Here is a 14,636-nt window from a genome sequence, read left to right as displayed (position 1 = left end):
ACAACGAAGATGGCGTGTTGTGGAAACTGTTTTTGTTGCCAATGTTGCTGCAGAGAAGGAGAGACACGGACACCAGAGGAACTGGTAAGGAATTATGTAATTATTAGTCATTGCAGGGCTCTATTAATTATTTCATTATGATTTTATAATAATTTTTTTCCCTCAAAATTTCTCCAGTTTTCCTCAGTGCTGTATATCCTGGCTCTCTTACTCCACCCTGCTTAAGTGACTGTGTTCCGTTGTCTTGTAGCGTTTCCAATCAAAGCGCAGTGACCCTCAATCCATTCACCATGCTCAACAACAACTGGGCTGAAACGGGCAATAAGTGTCCTCACAGTGTGAGCTACACGCAGGGAATACAACTCGCTGTTTTCCCCTGTGCTTATGAAGACGAGGCCCTTGGACCAAACTCCGTTTACAAATATGTCAGTTTAGGGGCTCCTTCCTTTATATTCCGTTATTAGAAAACTTTCCTCCATCTGCTGTTTCTAGCAAATTGATGTTTTGCTCCCTTCACCAACAACTTTTATATTCAGTCCCCCCGTTGTAACAGTATACCAATCATCTTCCAACTCAATGTAGGTTTTGATGAATTCCAGCGTTTGCTGGGAGAATGTCAAAATATCGAATTTACCCCCATAAAATATCATGTCTCTCTGTCTGGCATGTTCTTCTAACCACACAAGAAGTTGACATACACCGGCATAACTTTCTTATTACTGGTAAAACTCAGCTGTTGTTGTTGTTGTCCCATGTAGCAAAGTCCTTTGTTTTCTTCCAGCCCAGTATACACTCAGTTCTACGGCCAGAATCTGGCCCATATACAGCATGACTGTCAGATGCTACTTCCACAATCTTGTGTCTGAGGACAACAGGCAGAATCTACCTAGATGTGGAAGTACATGGGCCAGATTCAGGCCAAGGACCCAGGCATATGTTGGGCCAGAAGTTTAATTTTGCTCTCTTGGATTCAGCCAGTAGCACCAGCATCGAAAAGTGGCTGATGGTATAGTGGTTCTGGTCACTCTAAGGATTTGTAGTTGTCTTAATTTCAGGTAAAGGGTCCTTACTGTGCCGGACATGTCTGTATTCTGACTCTACCTGTACTCTAACAGGCTTTGCTATTGGTTAACCCCTTTGAGGCTCTGCCTGGTCACCCTGAGACAAATCTTTGTGTCATTACTCAGTCAGGGTGTAGCAACCGCACACCACAATCCCTTATAAAACTCCAATGCATACGCTGCCCATCTCCCTTTTTCACCTGGCGATGAAGTTCTGCCACCCTGCAATGATGTAGCGTGTTAACATCCTACAAGCAAAAGAACAGGCAAGAGAGGGGATTTACAAGCCTGTTAGATGGTGACACACTCACACATATAACTGTAGTTACGTCCAGTAACTACTATTTATATAATAATGTGCGTATATTGTTTCCCCCCAGACAATCCTTGGGGAACTCCGGGATGAAGAAGATGAGATTCTACCGAGGAAAGACTATGAGGTGAAAAAACTTGTGGAAAACCATCATTAGGAGAAAGATGTCCAGCCAGTGTTGGTAGATTCATGTGTGACCCAGGTAATAGTTACACAGTCTTTGTTTTGGCTTCAACAGAGTTTGGATTATGACCGCTGCATCAATGAACCCTATGTGGAGGTTCTGGAGGGGATGGACAACAGGGTAAGACAAGTGTCTTCTGTTGAGTAATTGCTCAGATGTAGATAACGCACTGTATAAGAGCATGCAGATGGGATTACATTTGTGCCTTGTTGCCTTATCTAAATTCCAGCAGGAGGAATTTTACATATTTAAAAAACAAAACTGTGAAGGATTGTTTTCCAAAGAACCTATTGAGGCTCAGTGTGCCGTATAATGTACTACGATATTTCTATAGCTATTGTCATGGGTAGAAATTTTTTTAAAAGAATCAACTCAGCTCCTCTTAGTATTAAACTTGGTGTTCCATAAGGATCAAGTTTGGGGCCACTTTTGTTCTTAAACTGCATAATTGATCTTGTCTAATTTTGTAAACTGTCTTCTAATGTTTGTTTTGCAGACAACACTAGTCTCTGTTATTCTTACAGAAACCTCAGAAACCTTACTGCCATTCTGAAACTAAATCACATAGAGTATCTTAATGTGTGCTGTGTGATCAGTTCAGAAAACTCTTTGAGGAAAGAAAGACTCACAGGTTTAAATGGTTTAATTCTTAGTTTGAGATGTTGTATGTCAAATGTTTTTATATCTCCAATAGAAAGCCAAAAAGTATGAAGCAGTGCGGTGGATCATGGTGTTCACCATTGGAGTAACAGTGGGTCTGGTAAGTGTATTTGGAATATTTAGGTTTTCTTTACTAGACTCCAACATGTTCCAAAACACCAGAGAACGTTACCTTCATGTCTCTTTCAGGTGGGTCTGTTTGTGGATTTCTTTGTGCGCCTCTTCACCAAAGTCAAGTTTACTCTGGTCGGTGATTGTATCCTTTAACAGGTCTGAATTCACTAGTTAATTTATCAGGTATTTGTTATATCTAAGCCACAGTCAAAGTCTATCTTTGTGAAACCGGCCCCAGGTGATTATAACCAGTAAAAAGGCTGAATAAAGCAGTTTCACGTTTAAACTCAGTGTTTCACCAACACTGTTTAGCGGACCCAGGACGTCTTCAAGGAAGGAGCTTAGTTACCAACTAAGTTTTTTAATCTTATAACTTCAGATCCAGATAAAACTCAATGTTGAGCTTCTGTCAACACTTCTTTTCAGACAACCACAACACTCATGCATGCACATAGAGGATATGACGTCATTGACGGGCGACCACATGAAATGGAGCGTTACACTGATTAAAATCACTGATTTGTAACTGCTGTTGTGTTGTTACAGTAACATAACTGTGACAACAGAAAAGCTGGTCACAGCTGGATTGCTCGTCTCAGTGTTTTCTTCTACCTTATCTGAACGCCATCAGCTGTGGAGAAGTGCACTGAAAAAGGCTGCTTACCTCTGTCTCTGCTGGAGCTCCTGGCATTCAACATGACCTTCGTCTTCATCGCCAGTGTGTTCGTCCTCATTGAGGTAAGACAGCTCAGACACAGGAGAATACACGACTCAGTGGAATCATGTGAGGATGCTAACATGCTGTCTTCTGGTGCCCTGTTCTCCAGCCAGTAGCTGCAGGTTCGGGGATCCCAGAAATTAAAAGTTACTTGAACGGCGTGAAAATTCCTGGAATTGTGCGCTTGCGAACTTTTCTGTGCAAGGCAGCTGGAGTTCTGTTCAGTGTGGCCGGAGGTAAAGTATGACAGAGGGTTGTGTACAATAAACATGTTTGCATTGAAGTGGTTGTAGAAACAAAGTAAGGTTTGTGGCACAACTTCACCTACTTCCAAGGTGCAGGGAGAAAGGAAGAAGCCCAAAGAGGTCAAAACATCTTCAACTGTTGCTGGAGTTTTGCCCTCTTTGCACCAAAGAGGTTGACATTTTTATTTAAAATCACAGTCTGATTCCCTGGAAAAGACATGATGCAAAAATTATATTCAACTAGATAAATGTTTTTTCATAAATTCTTGTGCAATCAGATCAGAGATTAAGTAGTGTGGTTCTGAATATACAAAGGTACTGGAAAGATGATTTAGGAAAAGCAGTGTTGGAAAGTAGCTGATCACACAGCCATAATTTGTGTCATGTACTGGTGATGAGTCAGGGTGGACAGTGCCTCTGACTTGGTGTGTGTCTCCTCAGGTCTGTTTGTGGGGAAAGAAGGTCCGATGATACACAGTGGAGCCATTGTGGGAGCTGGCCTTCCTCAGGTACAATGCAACACATCTTCGAACACAACATCAACAATCAGGGACAGAGACTGAGTATGACACATCCTAAATTTTAGCTGAAGCTAACACGAAGCTTTGTGTTACTGTCCCAACACAAAGACTGAACTAAGACTGCCGCAGCCTCGTATTGACGTCAGATACGTTTTGGAATGACGCTTTAGAGGCATGTTAGGAAAGGAACCTGTTAATGTTCAGTCTGGACGGGAGGCTTGATAACTGTTTCAGTGTTCATGTTCATTCACCCGACAGCAGATAAAAAAAAATGTGTCACTGTTCTTTAAGACCTCAGGATGCTTAAAATGGAGTGCTTCGAAACCGAACTGAATTAGGAGGGGTTGCGGTCAATAATTTGATCACGCCCACCTTACCATGTAAAAGTAAGATAACCTCAACCCTGTCCTGTCACTGACACGTCGACTCTTATCGTGGCTTAATGATGCCAATCATTTGTTTTCTCCCTGTATCAGTTTCAGAGCATCACTTTCAGGAGGATCAAATTTGATTTTCCCTATTTCCGCAGTGACAGGTATGACAAACCGCCACACACTGTTCACTGCTTCCTTAGATGTCAAAATATGCTGCAAATGTATTGTCAACCATATGTCACTGTGTTGTCTTTACTGTTTAGGGACAAGCGAGACTTTGTGTCAGCGGGCGCTGCTGCTGGAGTAGCTGCTGCTTTTGGTGCTCCTATAGGTGGCACCCTCTTCAGTCTGGAGGAGGGCTCCTCTTTTTGGAACCAGGCTCTCACTTGGAAAGTGGTACGTAACCTTTTCCAGTGAACAACCAGCGAGTCGAGTTTTCAGCCATGCTCATTTGGTGATCTTCTGCCATTTTATGTAGCAAGAGTTGGGATTTTGATTGATTGGTTGATTTGTAGCCATATTATGATTGATTGGTTGACTTGTAGCTCTATTATGATTGGTAGGTCAATTCTGTAGCTGTATTCTGATTGGTTTGATTTGTAGCTCTATTCCTATTGGTTATTTGGTAGCTGTAATGTGATTGGTTGGTTTATTTGTAGCTGTATTCTGATTGGTTTCCTTGTTCGTTGTTGTTGTTTTTTTTGTTTTTTTTGTGGTTTTGTCTGAAATATCAACCCTACTGCCTCAGTCTGTCAGTGGGCTTTGTTATAACATTATGGCATGAAGCACTAACCACTGAGTATGATAAACCATTCTCCTTTCTCAGCTCTTCTGTTCCATGTCGGCCACTTTCACCCTCAACTTCTTCCGTTCAGGGATCAACTTCAACAAGTGGGGCTCCTTCCAGCTGCCTGGTCTGCTCAACTTTGGAGAGTTTAAGGTAAAGAGTCAAGAGTGCTCGTTTGTCCCAAGGTGTCCCCCAGTGTTCAGTGCTTGATCCTCTCCTGTTCATTTGCTTCATGCTCTCCCTTGGTAACATCATCTGCTGATTCCACTTCTACTGCTACGATGATGATGTCGAACTCTTCATCTCCACTTTGCTCCACATCATCACTGACCGACTGCCTCCCTGACATTATATCATGGATGCAAATAGACTTTGTACAATATTTGATAACATGGAATATTGTGATATATCTCACCATATGCAGTATTTTTCCTAAAATCAAAAAAACAATACATATATACTTGGACATTGTACCTGGCACGTGACATATGAAACTTTGAACTGCTGTTCAGTGGCAGCATTGCTTATACCTGAAACATAAAAGACAATGATATACAGTAGTTATGTATTATAAATAAATACCTGAAACATGAAATACAAAAATATAATTATATATTTTACATAAACGTATTATATACAATATACTATAATAAACAAAATGTATCAGTTTAACCCTGCTGCAAAACTCCTTGCTCATCAGTGTCAAGATGGAGACAAGAACTGCCACCTGTGGACAGTTGTGGACCTGGCCTTCTTTGTCCTGATGGGGGTGGTGGGCGGCCTGCTGGGGGCGCTCTTCAACTGCATGAACAAGTGCCTGGCCAAGTACCGCATCAGACACATCCACCCCAAGGCCAAGTTTATCAGGTGATTGCTGCCTCACCTGTTCACGCAGGGCACATCGCACGTGTTGATCAAAGTTAGAAACTGCCTTTTGATACAGAAGTTGATCTGATATTTGCACTTTTCCAGAGTTCTTGAGAGTCTGCTGGTTACCATGGTGACGACAGTGGTGATATTCGCTGCTTCCATGCTGTTGGGCGAATGCCGTGACCTGTCCTCCCCCACAACTCATAACTCAACAGTAAGGCCACTCTTATATAATCTACTCCTCTGAGTCAGTGGACTGACGCTCACAATCAGACTCTGCATTCAGCTTCATGTGTTTATTATCTGAAATTGAAATGCAAGGGTTTTTTTTTTGTTTTTTATTTCAGCTGTCCGGCAGTGAGGACATCAATTCAACCATCCGCCAGTTCTTCTGCTCCAACAAGACCTACAATGACATGGCCACGTTGTTCTTCAATCCACAGGAGGCTGCCATCCACCAGCTCTTCCACCAGGATGGTGAGATGAGCGCACACACATTCACCACAGCTCGGCTAAATCATATCACTCTGAAATTATGTGGCATTTAAGGACATAGTTTAATTTTCATTAATGTTTTTTTTTTAATTCTGTCTGTAGTTTTATTGGTGGGTCCAAGCAGCAATGGTGTTGAACCCTTTTGTTTTGGCTGGGATTGTTAATGTTATTGTCATTAGTACAAGGAGGCAATAAGTAAAACTCGTTTTTCTGGGGAGAAGAACTACGTTGCGCAGCGATCTGCTGCTGTGACCCAGCCTCAAGTGAGCGGCAGAAATGGATGCATTTGAGGTCCAGCCCGAGCTGATGATTGAAACAAGCTGATGATGTTTCAAATTTGTTTTTATTTGATAGTTATTATACAAATGTAATTAATTTAGTAAAACATCACTCAGTTTCCCATGGTCCCTTGCTGCCATCTGTCCTAGTGAGTGTAGACCGCAAAACACAGCAGAAAGCAGCATGACACCAGGGAATCATCTGACACAAATGACACATACTCCGCCCCTCCTCCCCCTCCCCCTTCCTCTCAGGTACCTTCAGCCCTGTGACGCTGTCAGTGTTCTTCCTTCTGTACTTCCTGTTGGCCTGTTGGACCTACGGTGTGTCTGTGCCCAGCGGCCTCTTCGTCCCCTCCTTGCTCTGTGGGGCGGCTTTTGGACGTCTGGTAGCCAACATTCTCAAAGTGTAAGAACGATGTTCTCCTAATGTTCTCCTAATGTTCTCCTAATGTTCTCCTAATGTTCTCCTAATGTTCTAATGACCAAGATTTGCCTGATTCTAATTCTCAGTGGCCACAAAATATCACAAATATCAAAACCAGTCAGAACTTTGTTCATTATAGCAAATTATCTCACAAATGATCTACGTCAGTAAGTGAATGTCACAGAATTTAAAAAGGAACTTTTTAAGAGTCAAATGTTTTTTCTACAACATTTCACTCATAACTTTAATTTAATGGTGTCAGTGAGTTCAGTGTGCTAAAAACTAACCTGCAATGTCAGAGTGGCAATTAGAAGAACTGGGACGTTTCCTGATGAGTCACTTCATGAACTGGGCCGGTGGTTCATTGTATGAAAAATAAAACATCAGAGAGAGAAAGAGGGAGAGAAAGAGGGAGAGAGATAGATGTGGCCGTGTTGAGGTGAAAAAGAAACTGTGTCTGAAAATCAGATTCAGCTCCCAGTGAGTCCAGTATAAACACCAGTTCAGTCTTACAGCATAAGCAGTCGGCAGCAGACAACAGGAAGCTTGTCTGAGTTTATTTGGCAGGATAATGTTATAGCTTTGTTTTTGATCAGCAGTTTCCACTGGAGTTCAGTATATTGGGAATATTAGAGACCAACTCTTTACTCCTGCCTCCAGTCTGATCACCGCCTGACCCCAGCTCTGTGCCACACACACACACACATGAGAAACACAGACATGAAGAAAGTGAATGAGCACATTTCCCATAAAATTACTACAAAGGTTCATGTTTGAAAAACGACTGCAACAATGAAAAATAATCAATGACGGGTCTGAGCTTGGTAACACTGCTGCTGGTTGTGCAGATCCACAGCTCATGTGGTGGAATCAGCTGATTGGATGAGTTTCTCCTTTTCGGTCAGTCACAAGCAGCCTCAGCTGACAGTCGTCACTTTCTAACTGAGGAAGCCTGTTGTCTCAAGTCTTGATGCACTTCACCACACACATTCCCCCCGTACAGCCCCCCACAGCTGTTTCTCACCTCACCCTCCTCATCACACATCGATTTCCCACTGACACTGGTTCTCACTGTGTCCGTCCTCTGGTAGGAAACTGGGGATGGACATCTACTCGGGGACCTTCGCTCTCATCGGCGCCGCCGCCTTCCTCGGAGGTGTGGTCAGAATGACCATCAGCCTGACTGTCATCCTCATTGAGTCCACCAATGAGATCACATACGGGCTGCCCATCATGATCACTCTGATGGTAAACTGTCATGTTGTGTATTTCAGCCACTGTGCTATATTTTTAAGTCAATAGGATTTTATTATTTTTTTTGTCTCCCATGAGTCAGAGACATGAATAGATGTGTTGATGAGGTCAGTAGTGTGTCTGCTACTGTGATGTATTTCCTTGTGGGTTCATGTGGTAAATGGTTTTGTGTCGATCGTCAGGTTGCTAAGTGGACTGGAGATTTCTTCAACAAGGGCATCTATGACATCCACATCGAGCTGAGAGGAGTGCCGCTGCTGGAGTGGGAGACTGAGGTCGAGATGGACAAGTAAGATTTGTTGTTTAACAAACAAACAACTAAAGCTTCTGTGTTTCTGTGCCGGCTTGTTTTCCTGAGGCACACTGATGTTTTGTCCTCACCTGTTCTTTTATTTTGGTAACTTTCTGCTTGCTCAGAAAGCAGCATGTTCAGCAAATCTGATTTCTGAAATGTTTTGGTCACTAGTTACTGAAGCTCTTCATTCATGTTTTGCTGGTCTGCTCTTGTCTTTATTTGTTTACAGTAGTTATTTCTCAGAAAAGCACAGGAGGAAATAACTTTCTGATAGCTACAGTTTACTGTATATATACTGTCTTCATGATATCTGTGTGTATCATTTCCCTCGTCTCTCTAAGGCTGACGGCCAGTGACATCATGGAGCCCAACTTGACCTACGTGTACCCCCACACCCGGGTCCAGTCTCTAGTCAGCATCCTGCGCACCACTGTCTACCACGCCTTCCCCGTGGTCACTGAAAACCGGCAGAACGAGCGAGACTTCATGAAGGGCAACATCCTGGTCAGCAACAACATCCGCTTCAAGGTATGTCCTGCACCACTAACTGCCTCGTATCTGAAAGAGAAGAGGGGGCGTTTCAGTGGACAGCACTGATCCTGCCACCCTGACAACGATGTGCACTGTGGTGCTTAATCATGAAAATACAAATTCTGCCTAAAGTCCAGCTATTAGTTCAATCCTTTCCTCCTTGTCTTCTTACTCCTTCTTTCTTGTGATGTTTTTCCTCTTTTGTCTTCTTTCTTTGTGAAAATGTCTCAGTTTTACAGTTTAAACTTTCATGACTCGTTTGTAGAGGTGCTTTCAGAGGAGTAACCAGCCAGTAGGTGGAGGTAGAGGCCTGTGCTCTCTGCTCTGCTCTGATCACTGACTTTTCTACTTTTGATCTGTATCTTCATGTGATGAAGCAGCACAGCGGTTGAATCTTAGGATGTGTCAGTTAGTGAATGTGCTGATTTTGATTTAAGAGCTTCTTTGTCATTTCACTGCTCTGGTTTGTAGGTGTTAGAAACATATGCACCACCACAGGAAACTGATTAATCAGTGTAAACTTTACTCTTCACTGTTGCATGTAGAAATCCACTGTTGTGTCTCGCGCGGGGGAACAGCGGCGGCGCTGCCAGTCCATGAAATCGTACCCGTCCAGCGAGCTGAGGAACGTTTGTGACGAGCAGAGCGCCGTGGTGGAGCCTGCAGAGGAGGGAGAGGACCTGCTGCAGCAGATGTTAGAGAGGAGGTAGGAGGAGACACACACACACACACACACATACACACACACACACACACACGCTCTCCTACCTGTACAGGTAAGTGAAATTCAGATAGGGTGGACTTACTGATGACTTACATCAGATTAAAGATCACACTAAAATACTGCTCTGTTGTTATCGCTTGGAAGAGCCGCTGCATCGTATTTCACTTCCTTTTTTAAATTTGTTTTAATTTCATTAAAACTATTGACACCTTTTAAATCTTCCACACTGTAACAATAGTACAATAATATCAAGTGTAAACAGTATAATATACTATGTACTACTGTAATAAATGATATTATAAAAGTTAATACCATACTAACCTGAATATGGACTTTGTTTTGTCAGAGTTTCAAACACCTGTTTTCTGTCAGCGTCACAGGACGGTAACACTGTTGTTGTTCACATGCAGACACGCCCCCTACCCCAACCTGTACCCAGATCAGTCTCCCAGTGAGGAGTGGACCATGGAGGAGCGCTTCAGACCGCTCACCTTCCACGGCCTGATCCTGCGCTCCCAGCTGGTCAACCTGCTCATCAGAGGGGTCTGCTACGCCGAGAACCAGTCGGTCAGTCACGCACACACACACACGGGACGCTAAACTGATTTATATTCATTTCCTGGAGATTTACCTTCATCATAACCAGCCAAGACCTTACTCTTACCCCGACTCTTTAATCAAGTTTACAAGTGTTGGTCCTCCCACAATGACATCTAAACATTTTGATGGTGATTTTGAAAATTTCTATAAATGGTAGTCACAAAGTTTAAGTTGGTCCTTTTGGTCACAATAATCCAGCCCCTGAGGGAAGCGGTTCTTGGTTCCAGACCAGCAAAGTATTGGTGCCGCTCTCAAACCAGTGTTCAGGGCTGCAAGCTGGTTCTTTGGTGAAGAACTGGTTTGAGATTAGGCTCGAAAACCAGCCCTTGACCTGCCTTAGTGGAAAAAGGGGGGATTGGTGTCTCCATCTGCTGCAGGACTCCATAGTCGGGCTGTATGTTTGGAGTCTGGACCGATCAGACGGCTCCTGATGAATAAGAATCTAATCATGTAAACTGTACTGTACGTCCGACTGAACATCTCTCCACACCCTCCATCACAGAGCGCCACTCAGCCCAGGCTGTCCTTTGCCGAGATGACTGAAGATTACCCACGTTACCCTGACATCCACGACTTGGACCTCGCCCTGCTCAACCCCCGCATGATAGTGGTACGACCGATTCGAACTGTGAAATAAAAGCAGAAATTCAAAGATCAACAAGATTGATTGAGTTGATAAAAGCTGAAAATGATGTTCTCTGTGTTCGCAGGATGTCACCCCCTACATGAACCCATGTCCCTACACAGTGTCACCCAACACACGCATCTCCCAGGTGTTCAACCTGTTCAGGACCATGGGCCTGCGACACTTACCTGTGGTCAATGCTGTCGGAGAAGTAAGTACGGCTTTCAGTTCCTCCAGTACGCTCTGTTAAAGGCTGATACCCGGCGTTTAAGTCAGCGCTCCGGTCGGTCATGACACCAGCGAAAAGTAGAAGCTGTTATGTTTCAGTTGAACATGCAGCTCATATTGTTTAATTTTTGCCATCTCTTTCAGATTGTTGGAATAATCACAAGACATAATTTAACCCACGAGTTCCTTGTGGCCAAACTGCGGCAGCACTACATAACCGTGTGACCCGACTCAGGACGTCCTGCTGTCCTTCCAACCCAAACTCTGTGCCGCCTGGTCCTGAGCCTTCATCTCTGTCCATTCCTAACAGCATGTAGGCGTTCCCAAACACACGCAGGACACTCAACATCACACACACACACTCTCTCTGTGCTACAGCAGGGAACACACTTCTCCAGTGAGTGAAACCGTACCGTTGTCTTGCAGTGTCAGTGTTGAGGGATTGTCAGCCTTCCTCCAGCCTCAGATCCACTGGTTTCACTGGGAGGACTGGGCGTAATCTGTGTAATGGGACTGTATTTGACTTCACCATGTTGATGTGTCTGTAAAAAGTCACGGATAGATGGCTGATAATTCATCAACACTGTTCAGACTGTGTGCTACAGGACTGAGGGGTCGGATCTGGAAGCATTCAGCTTAAAGGGACCTATCGTGTGCTGGATGTCCATGACAAAATTAAGGTTTCAAATAAATGTATCGTATGTAAAAGTAAAGCTCAGCGTCTGTCAGCTCTGAACACCAGGTTTCGGAGGTTTCTCTGCTGCAGCGATGAACTGACGTCATCTCATCACTGATTTCTTCATGTAGTCGTCCGCTCCAAGCTCAGTTCGTTCCCCCACACCAGTCTGCTTGAGTATTATCATAGACGTTTAATGTGCTCATTTGGCCACAGCAGAATAACATTTTACTAACAACGTTAGCTTTGGTGTTTCCTGACAGCAGATGTTTTCCCCTTCAGTTTCATTTTAGCTAATTCCCCACACGTTCAATTACTAACAGGAGCCTATATAGAAACATTTTATAAACAGATTGAAAGACTAAATCTGATAAGGATGGATGGATCTGATAAGTTTTCATTAATTATGTTCTGTTGCTTAGTTTTAAAGTTTGCTTTCAGAGCCTCCACACCGGTAAGAGGATGAGGCTGCTCACAAGCGCCGGGTTCGGCCAATCAGAAGAAGGAGGCCTGAGCTAATATTTCCCGTTTGAATCATAGTGGACTCCCAGAATAAAAATATAGAGCTGAAAATGAGCATAATAGGTCTCTTTTAAAGCATTAGTAATCGCTTCAATTAATTTGGTGACTTCATCACATTAACTGATTTAACACGACTGAGGAAACCAGTGATAACACAGGTAGATCTTTTTCGTCAGATGAGTCGATAGCCTCGCTCGCAGCAGCCCACGCTGTATTTTGTTGATTGTGCCAACATGAAACATGATGTTCATAGAAGGATTCAAAAATAAGACCTGAAAAAAAGACAACAACAGCTTTGATGGCGATGGAAAAGATTTGTTCAGATTTGGTGTTGGTGCACGTCGCCTCCTGTTTCTGCTGGTTGGAGACACAACTGAACTATCAGAGCATTGTAGGCAGAATTCATAATGAGGAAGTCATTGTCCTACGGAGCCTGTTAGCTGCCAAACTACAGCCATGGGAAAAAATCAAACAGAAGAAAAAAGCTACAAAATGTTGTTTGGATGACACAGATATAACTTTACATTGAGTCTTGAAAAAGTAAACGAAAGAGCACATGTTTGTGGAGGTGACAGCTCCAGTGACCTGTGGATGGCGTTGCTCACAGTTTGAAGCCTGCGGTACAACAAACTACCAAAATCAAACTTTCCTCACTACCTTCAGGATCTTTCTTTTGACCTTTTGGATGATGTTCTGTCATTGTTGTCACTGTAGCACTTTTATTTACGACTGTTGTCTGTACATTTTAATTTTCTGTGTAAGTAACTGGAATATGCACTAAAGTTACGGCTCGTTCGCAGCTTAACTGGACTTCAGGACCGTGTCGGTTCATTCCGTGTAATGTAGGACACAGTAACATTTCTAACCACCTCGGCGGACAGTATAATTTGCACTTATGACATGTAGTAATATTTTCACTCAGTCAGCTCAGAGTTAGAAAGTGTCAGGGCTAAGAGGGCTGTGTCTCAGATTATGCTGACCAAGGTTTTGTTATGTAACAGGGAATTTAAAGTAAAACTGAGAAAATCCAGTTTTATTAAAAAACTAATGTCCAAACTATTTCATCAAACTGTTGTGATATTAGATTTGTAGCAGTATAGCATCTCTCTGGTCCATTGCCCTCATACAACACATTGTCATTCCTAAAAGGGACTAAAAAATGTGACCGGGAACAAAGGCAAGTAAAAGGAAGTGTTGTTGTACTTTTATTGATGGACATAGTTCACTGTATGTTAGGTTGATGGATTATTAGCAGCCACGACGGCACATATGTACATCGAACATCCCACGTTTGTTTCTTATCTCTTCTGTTTTATTTAAGAGATTATTTTTTTATACAATTTTATTTTTATGATTTGCTGCCTGTGCTGTGAATGATTCAGTGTCATGCAATTGTATTTCTAAATGCACGAGGCCGTCCTGGATACTATTATTGTTTATAGTCCAAGTGTTGCTCACTTGTTATTTTTATGTTGCCCAAACTACATACGGCAGAATATGAGATTAAGAGAAACGGTGGATAGTATGTCCTACTGTGAAGCCAGACCTGACAGACTGTGAAGGACTGTGAAGGACTGAAGGACTACTTCTTTGTGTGTCGTATGGCTACGTGGAGATTAGACAGCGGCCTGTGCTTGTTTAGGAATTTGTAGTTTCTACAGACGTAGAGAACTGGCACAAAAAGCTGCAGCCATGGAACAAAAACCAGAGAAACTCTGTCTCGTGCCTTTATTATTGTTTAAATAAAGGTCCTTCTGTTTTGTCAATCATACAAAGTGTTTCTGCGTGTTTGTTTTTTTCCAAGAGTAATGAGTAATGAGGCTATATGCTAATGCTAATGTGTTCACATGAGCTAAAAGGATTAGTTGATTAATTGATGTAATTGATGGAAAAAAAATCAACAAACAAAACGTTCAGGCTTCACATCATCAAACCTCGAACAAGATGAACGGGTAAATTTCTCTGCTGCTTTCTGTTGTGACGAGGACTTTACACCATATGAACAATACCAGCACCCTGCACTGAAGCAGCTACATGGAAACCAGCCATCAGTTTGTTTATGTACACCTGAGCTTTTTCCTCCTGTGACGTGACACAATGTCTGCTGTGTCAGTTATGAAGAAAACAGTACAGT

General features: G+C 42.9%; 1 protein-coding gene across 1 annotated transcript; it reads left to right on the top strand.

Moving 5' to 3' along the window:
• clcn6 (chloride voltage-gated channel 6) lies at positions 1–14,273 on the top strand. The gene is made up of 23 exons (XM_022761681.1): positions 1–84; positions 1,442–1,501; positions 1,613–1,678; positions 2,253–2,318; positions 2,408–2,474; positions 2,964–3,070; positions 3,160–3,286; positions 3,737–3,804; positions 4,293–4,351; positions 4,454–4,586; positions 5,017–5,130; positions 5,678–5,844; positions 5,950–6,061; positions 6,195–6,324; positions 6,876–7,029; positions 8,139–8,295; positions 8,484–8,590; positions 8,938–9,124; positions 9,673–9,833; positions 10,262–10,418; positions 10,954–11,061; positions 11,162–11,287; positions 11,449–14,273. The coding sequence occupies exons 1-23, from the start codon at positions 10–12 to the stop codon at positions 11,527–11,529; spliced, it is 2,589 nt and encodes an 862-aa protein (XP_022617402.1). The 5' UTR covers positions 1–9; the 3' UTR covers positions 11,530–14,273.
• The last annotated feature ends 363 nt before the right edge of the window (positions 14,274–14,636 follow it).

Source organism: Seriola dumerili, unplaced genomic scaffold (genome assembly GCF_002260705.1).
Source record: "Seriola dumerili isolate Sdu_G_001 unplaced genomic scaffold, Sdu_1.0 BDQW01000425.1, whole genome shotgun sequence".
Classification (NCBI taxonomy): Eukaryota; Metazoa; Chordata; class Actinopteri; order Carangiformes; family Carangidae; genus Seriola; species Seriola dumerili.
The sequence above is the reverse complement of the archived record's forward strand: the minus strand, read 5'-3'. Positions and strand labels throughout refer to the sequence as shown.

What these genes read in the sequence shown, in the direction of transcription:
- clcn6 (XM_022761681.1), top strand. Translation starts at nt 10, where the DNA reads ATGGCGTGTTGTGGAAACTGTTTTTGTTGCCAATGTTGCTGCAGAGAA. An exon ending in TCAACTTTGGAGAGTTTAAG is followed by an intron (nt 5,131 to 5,677) that starts GTAAAGAGTCAA and finishes CTTGCTCATCAG; the next exon opens with TGTCAAGATGGAGACAAGAA. An exon ending in GCAACAACATCCGCTTCAAG is followed by an intron (nt 9,125 to 9,672) that starts GTATGTCCTGCA and finishes TGTTGCATGTAG; the next exon opens with AAATCCACTGTTGTGTCTCG.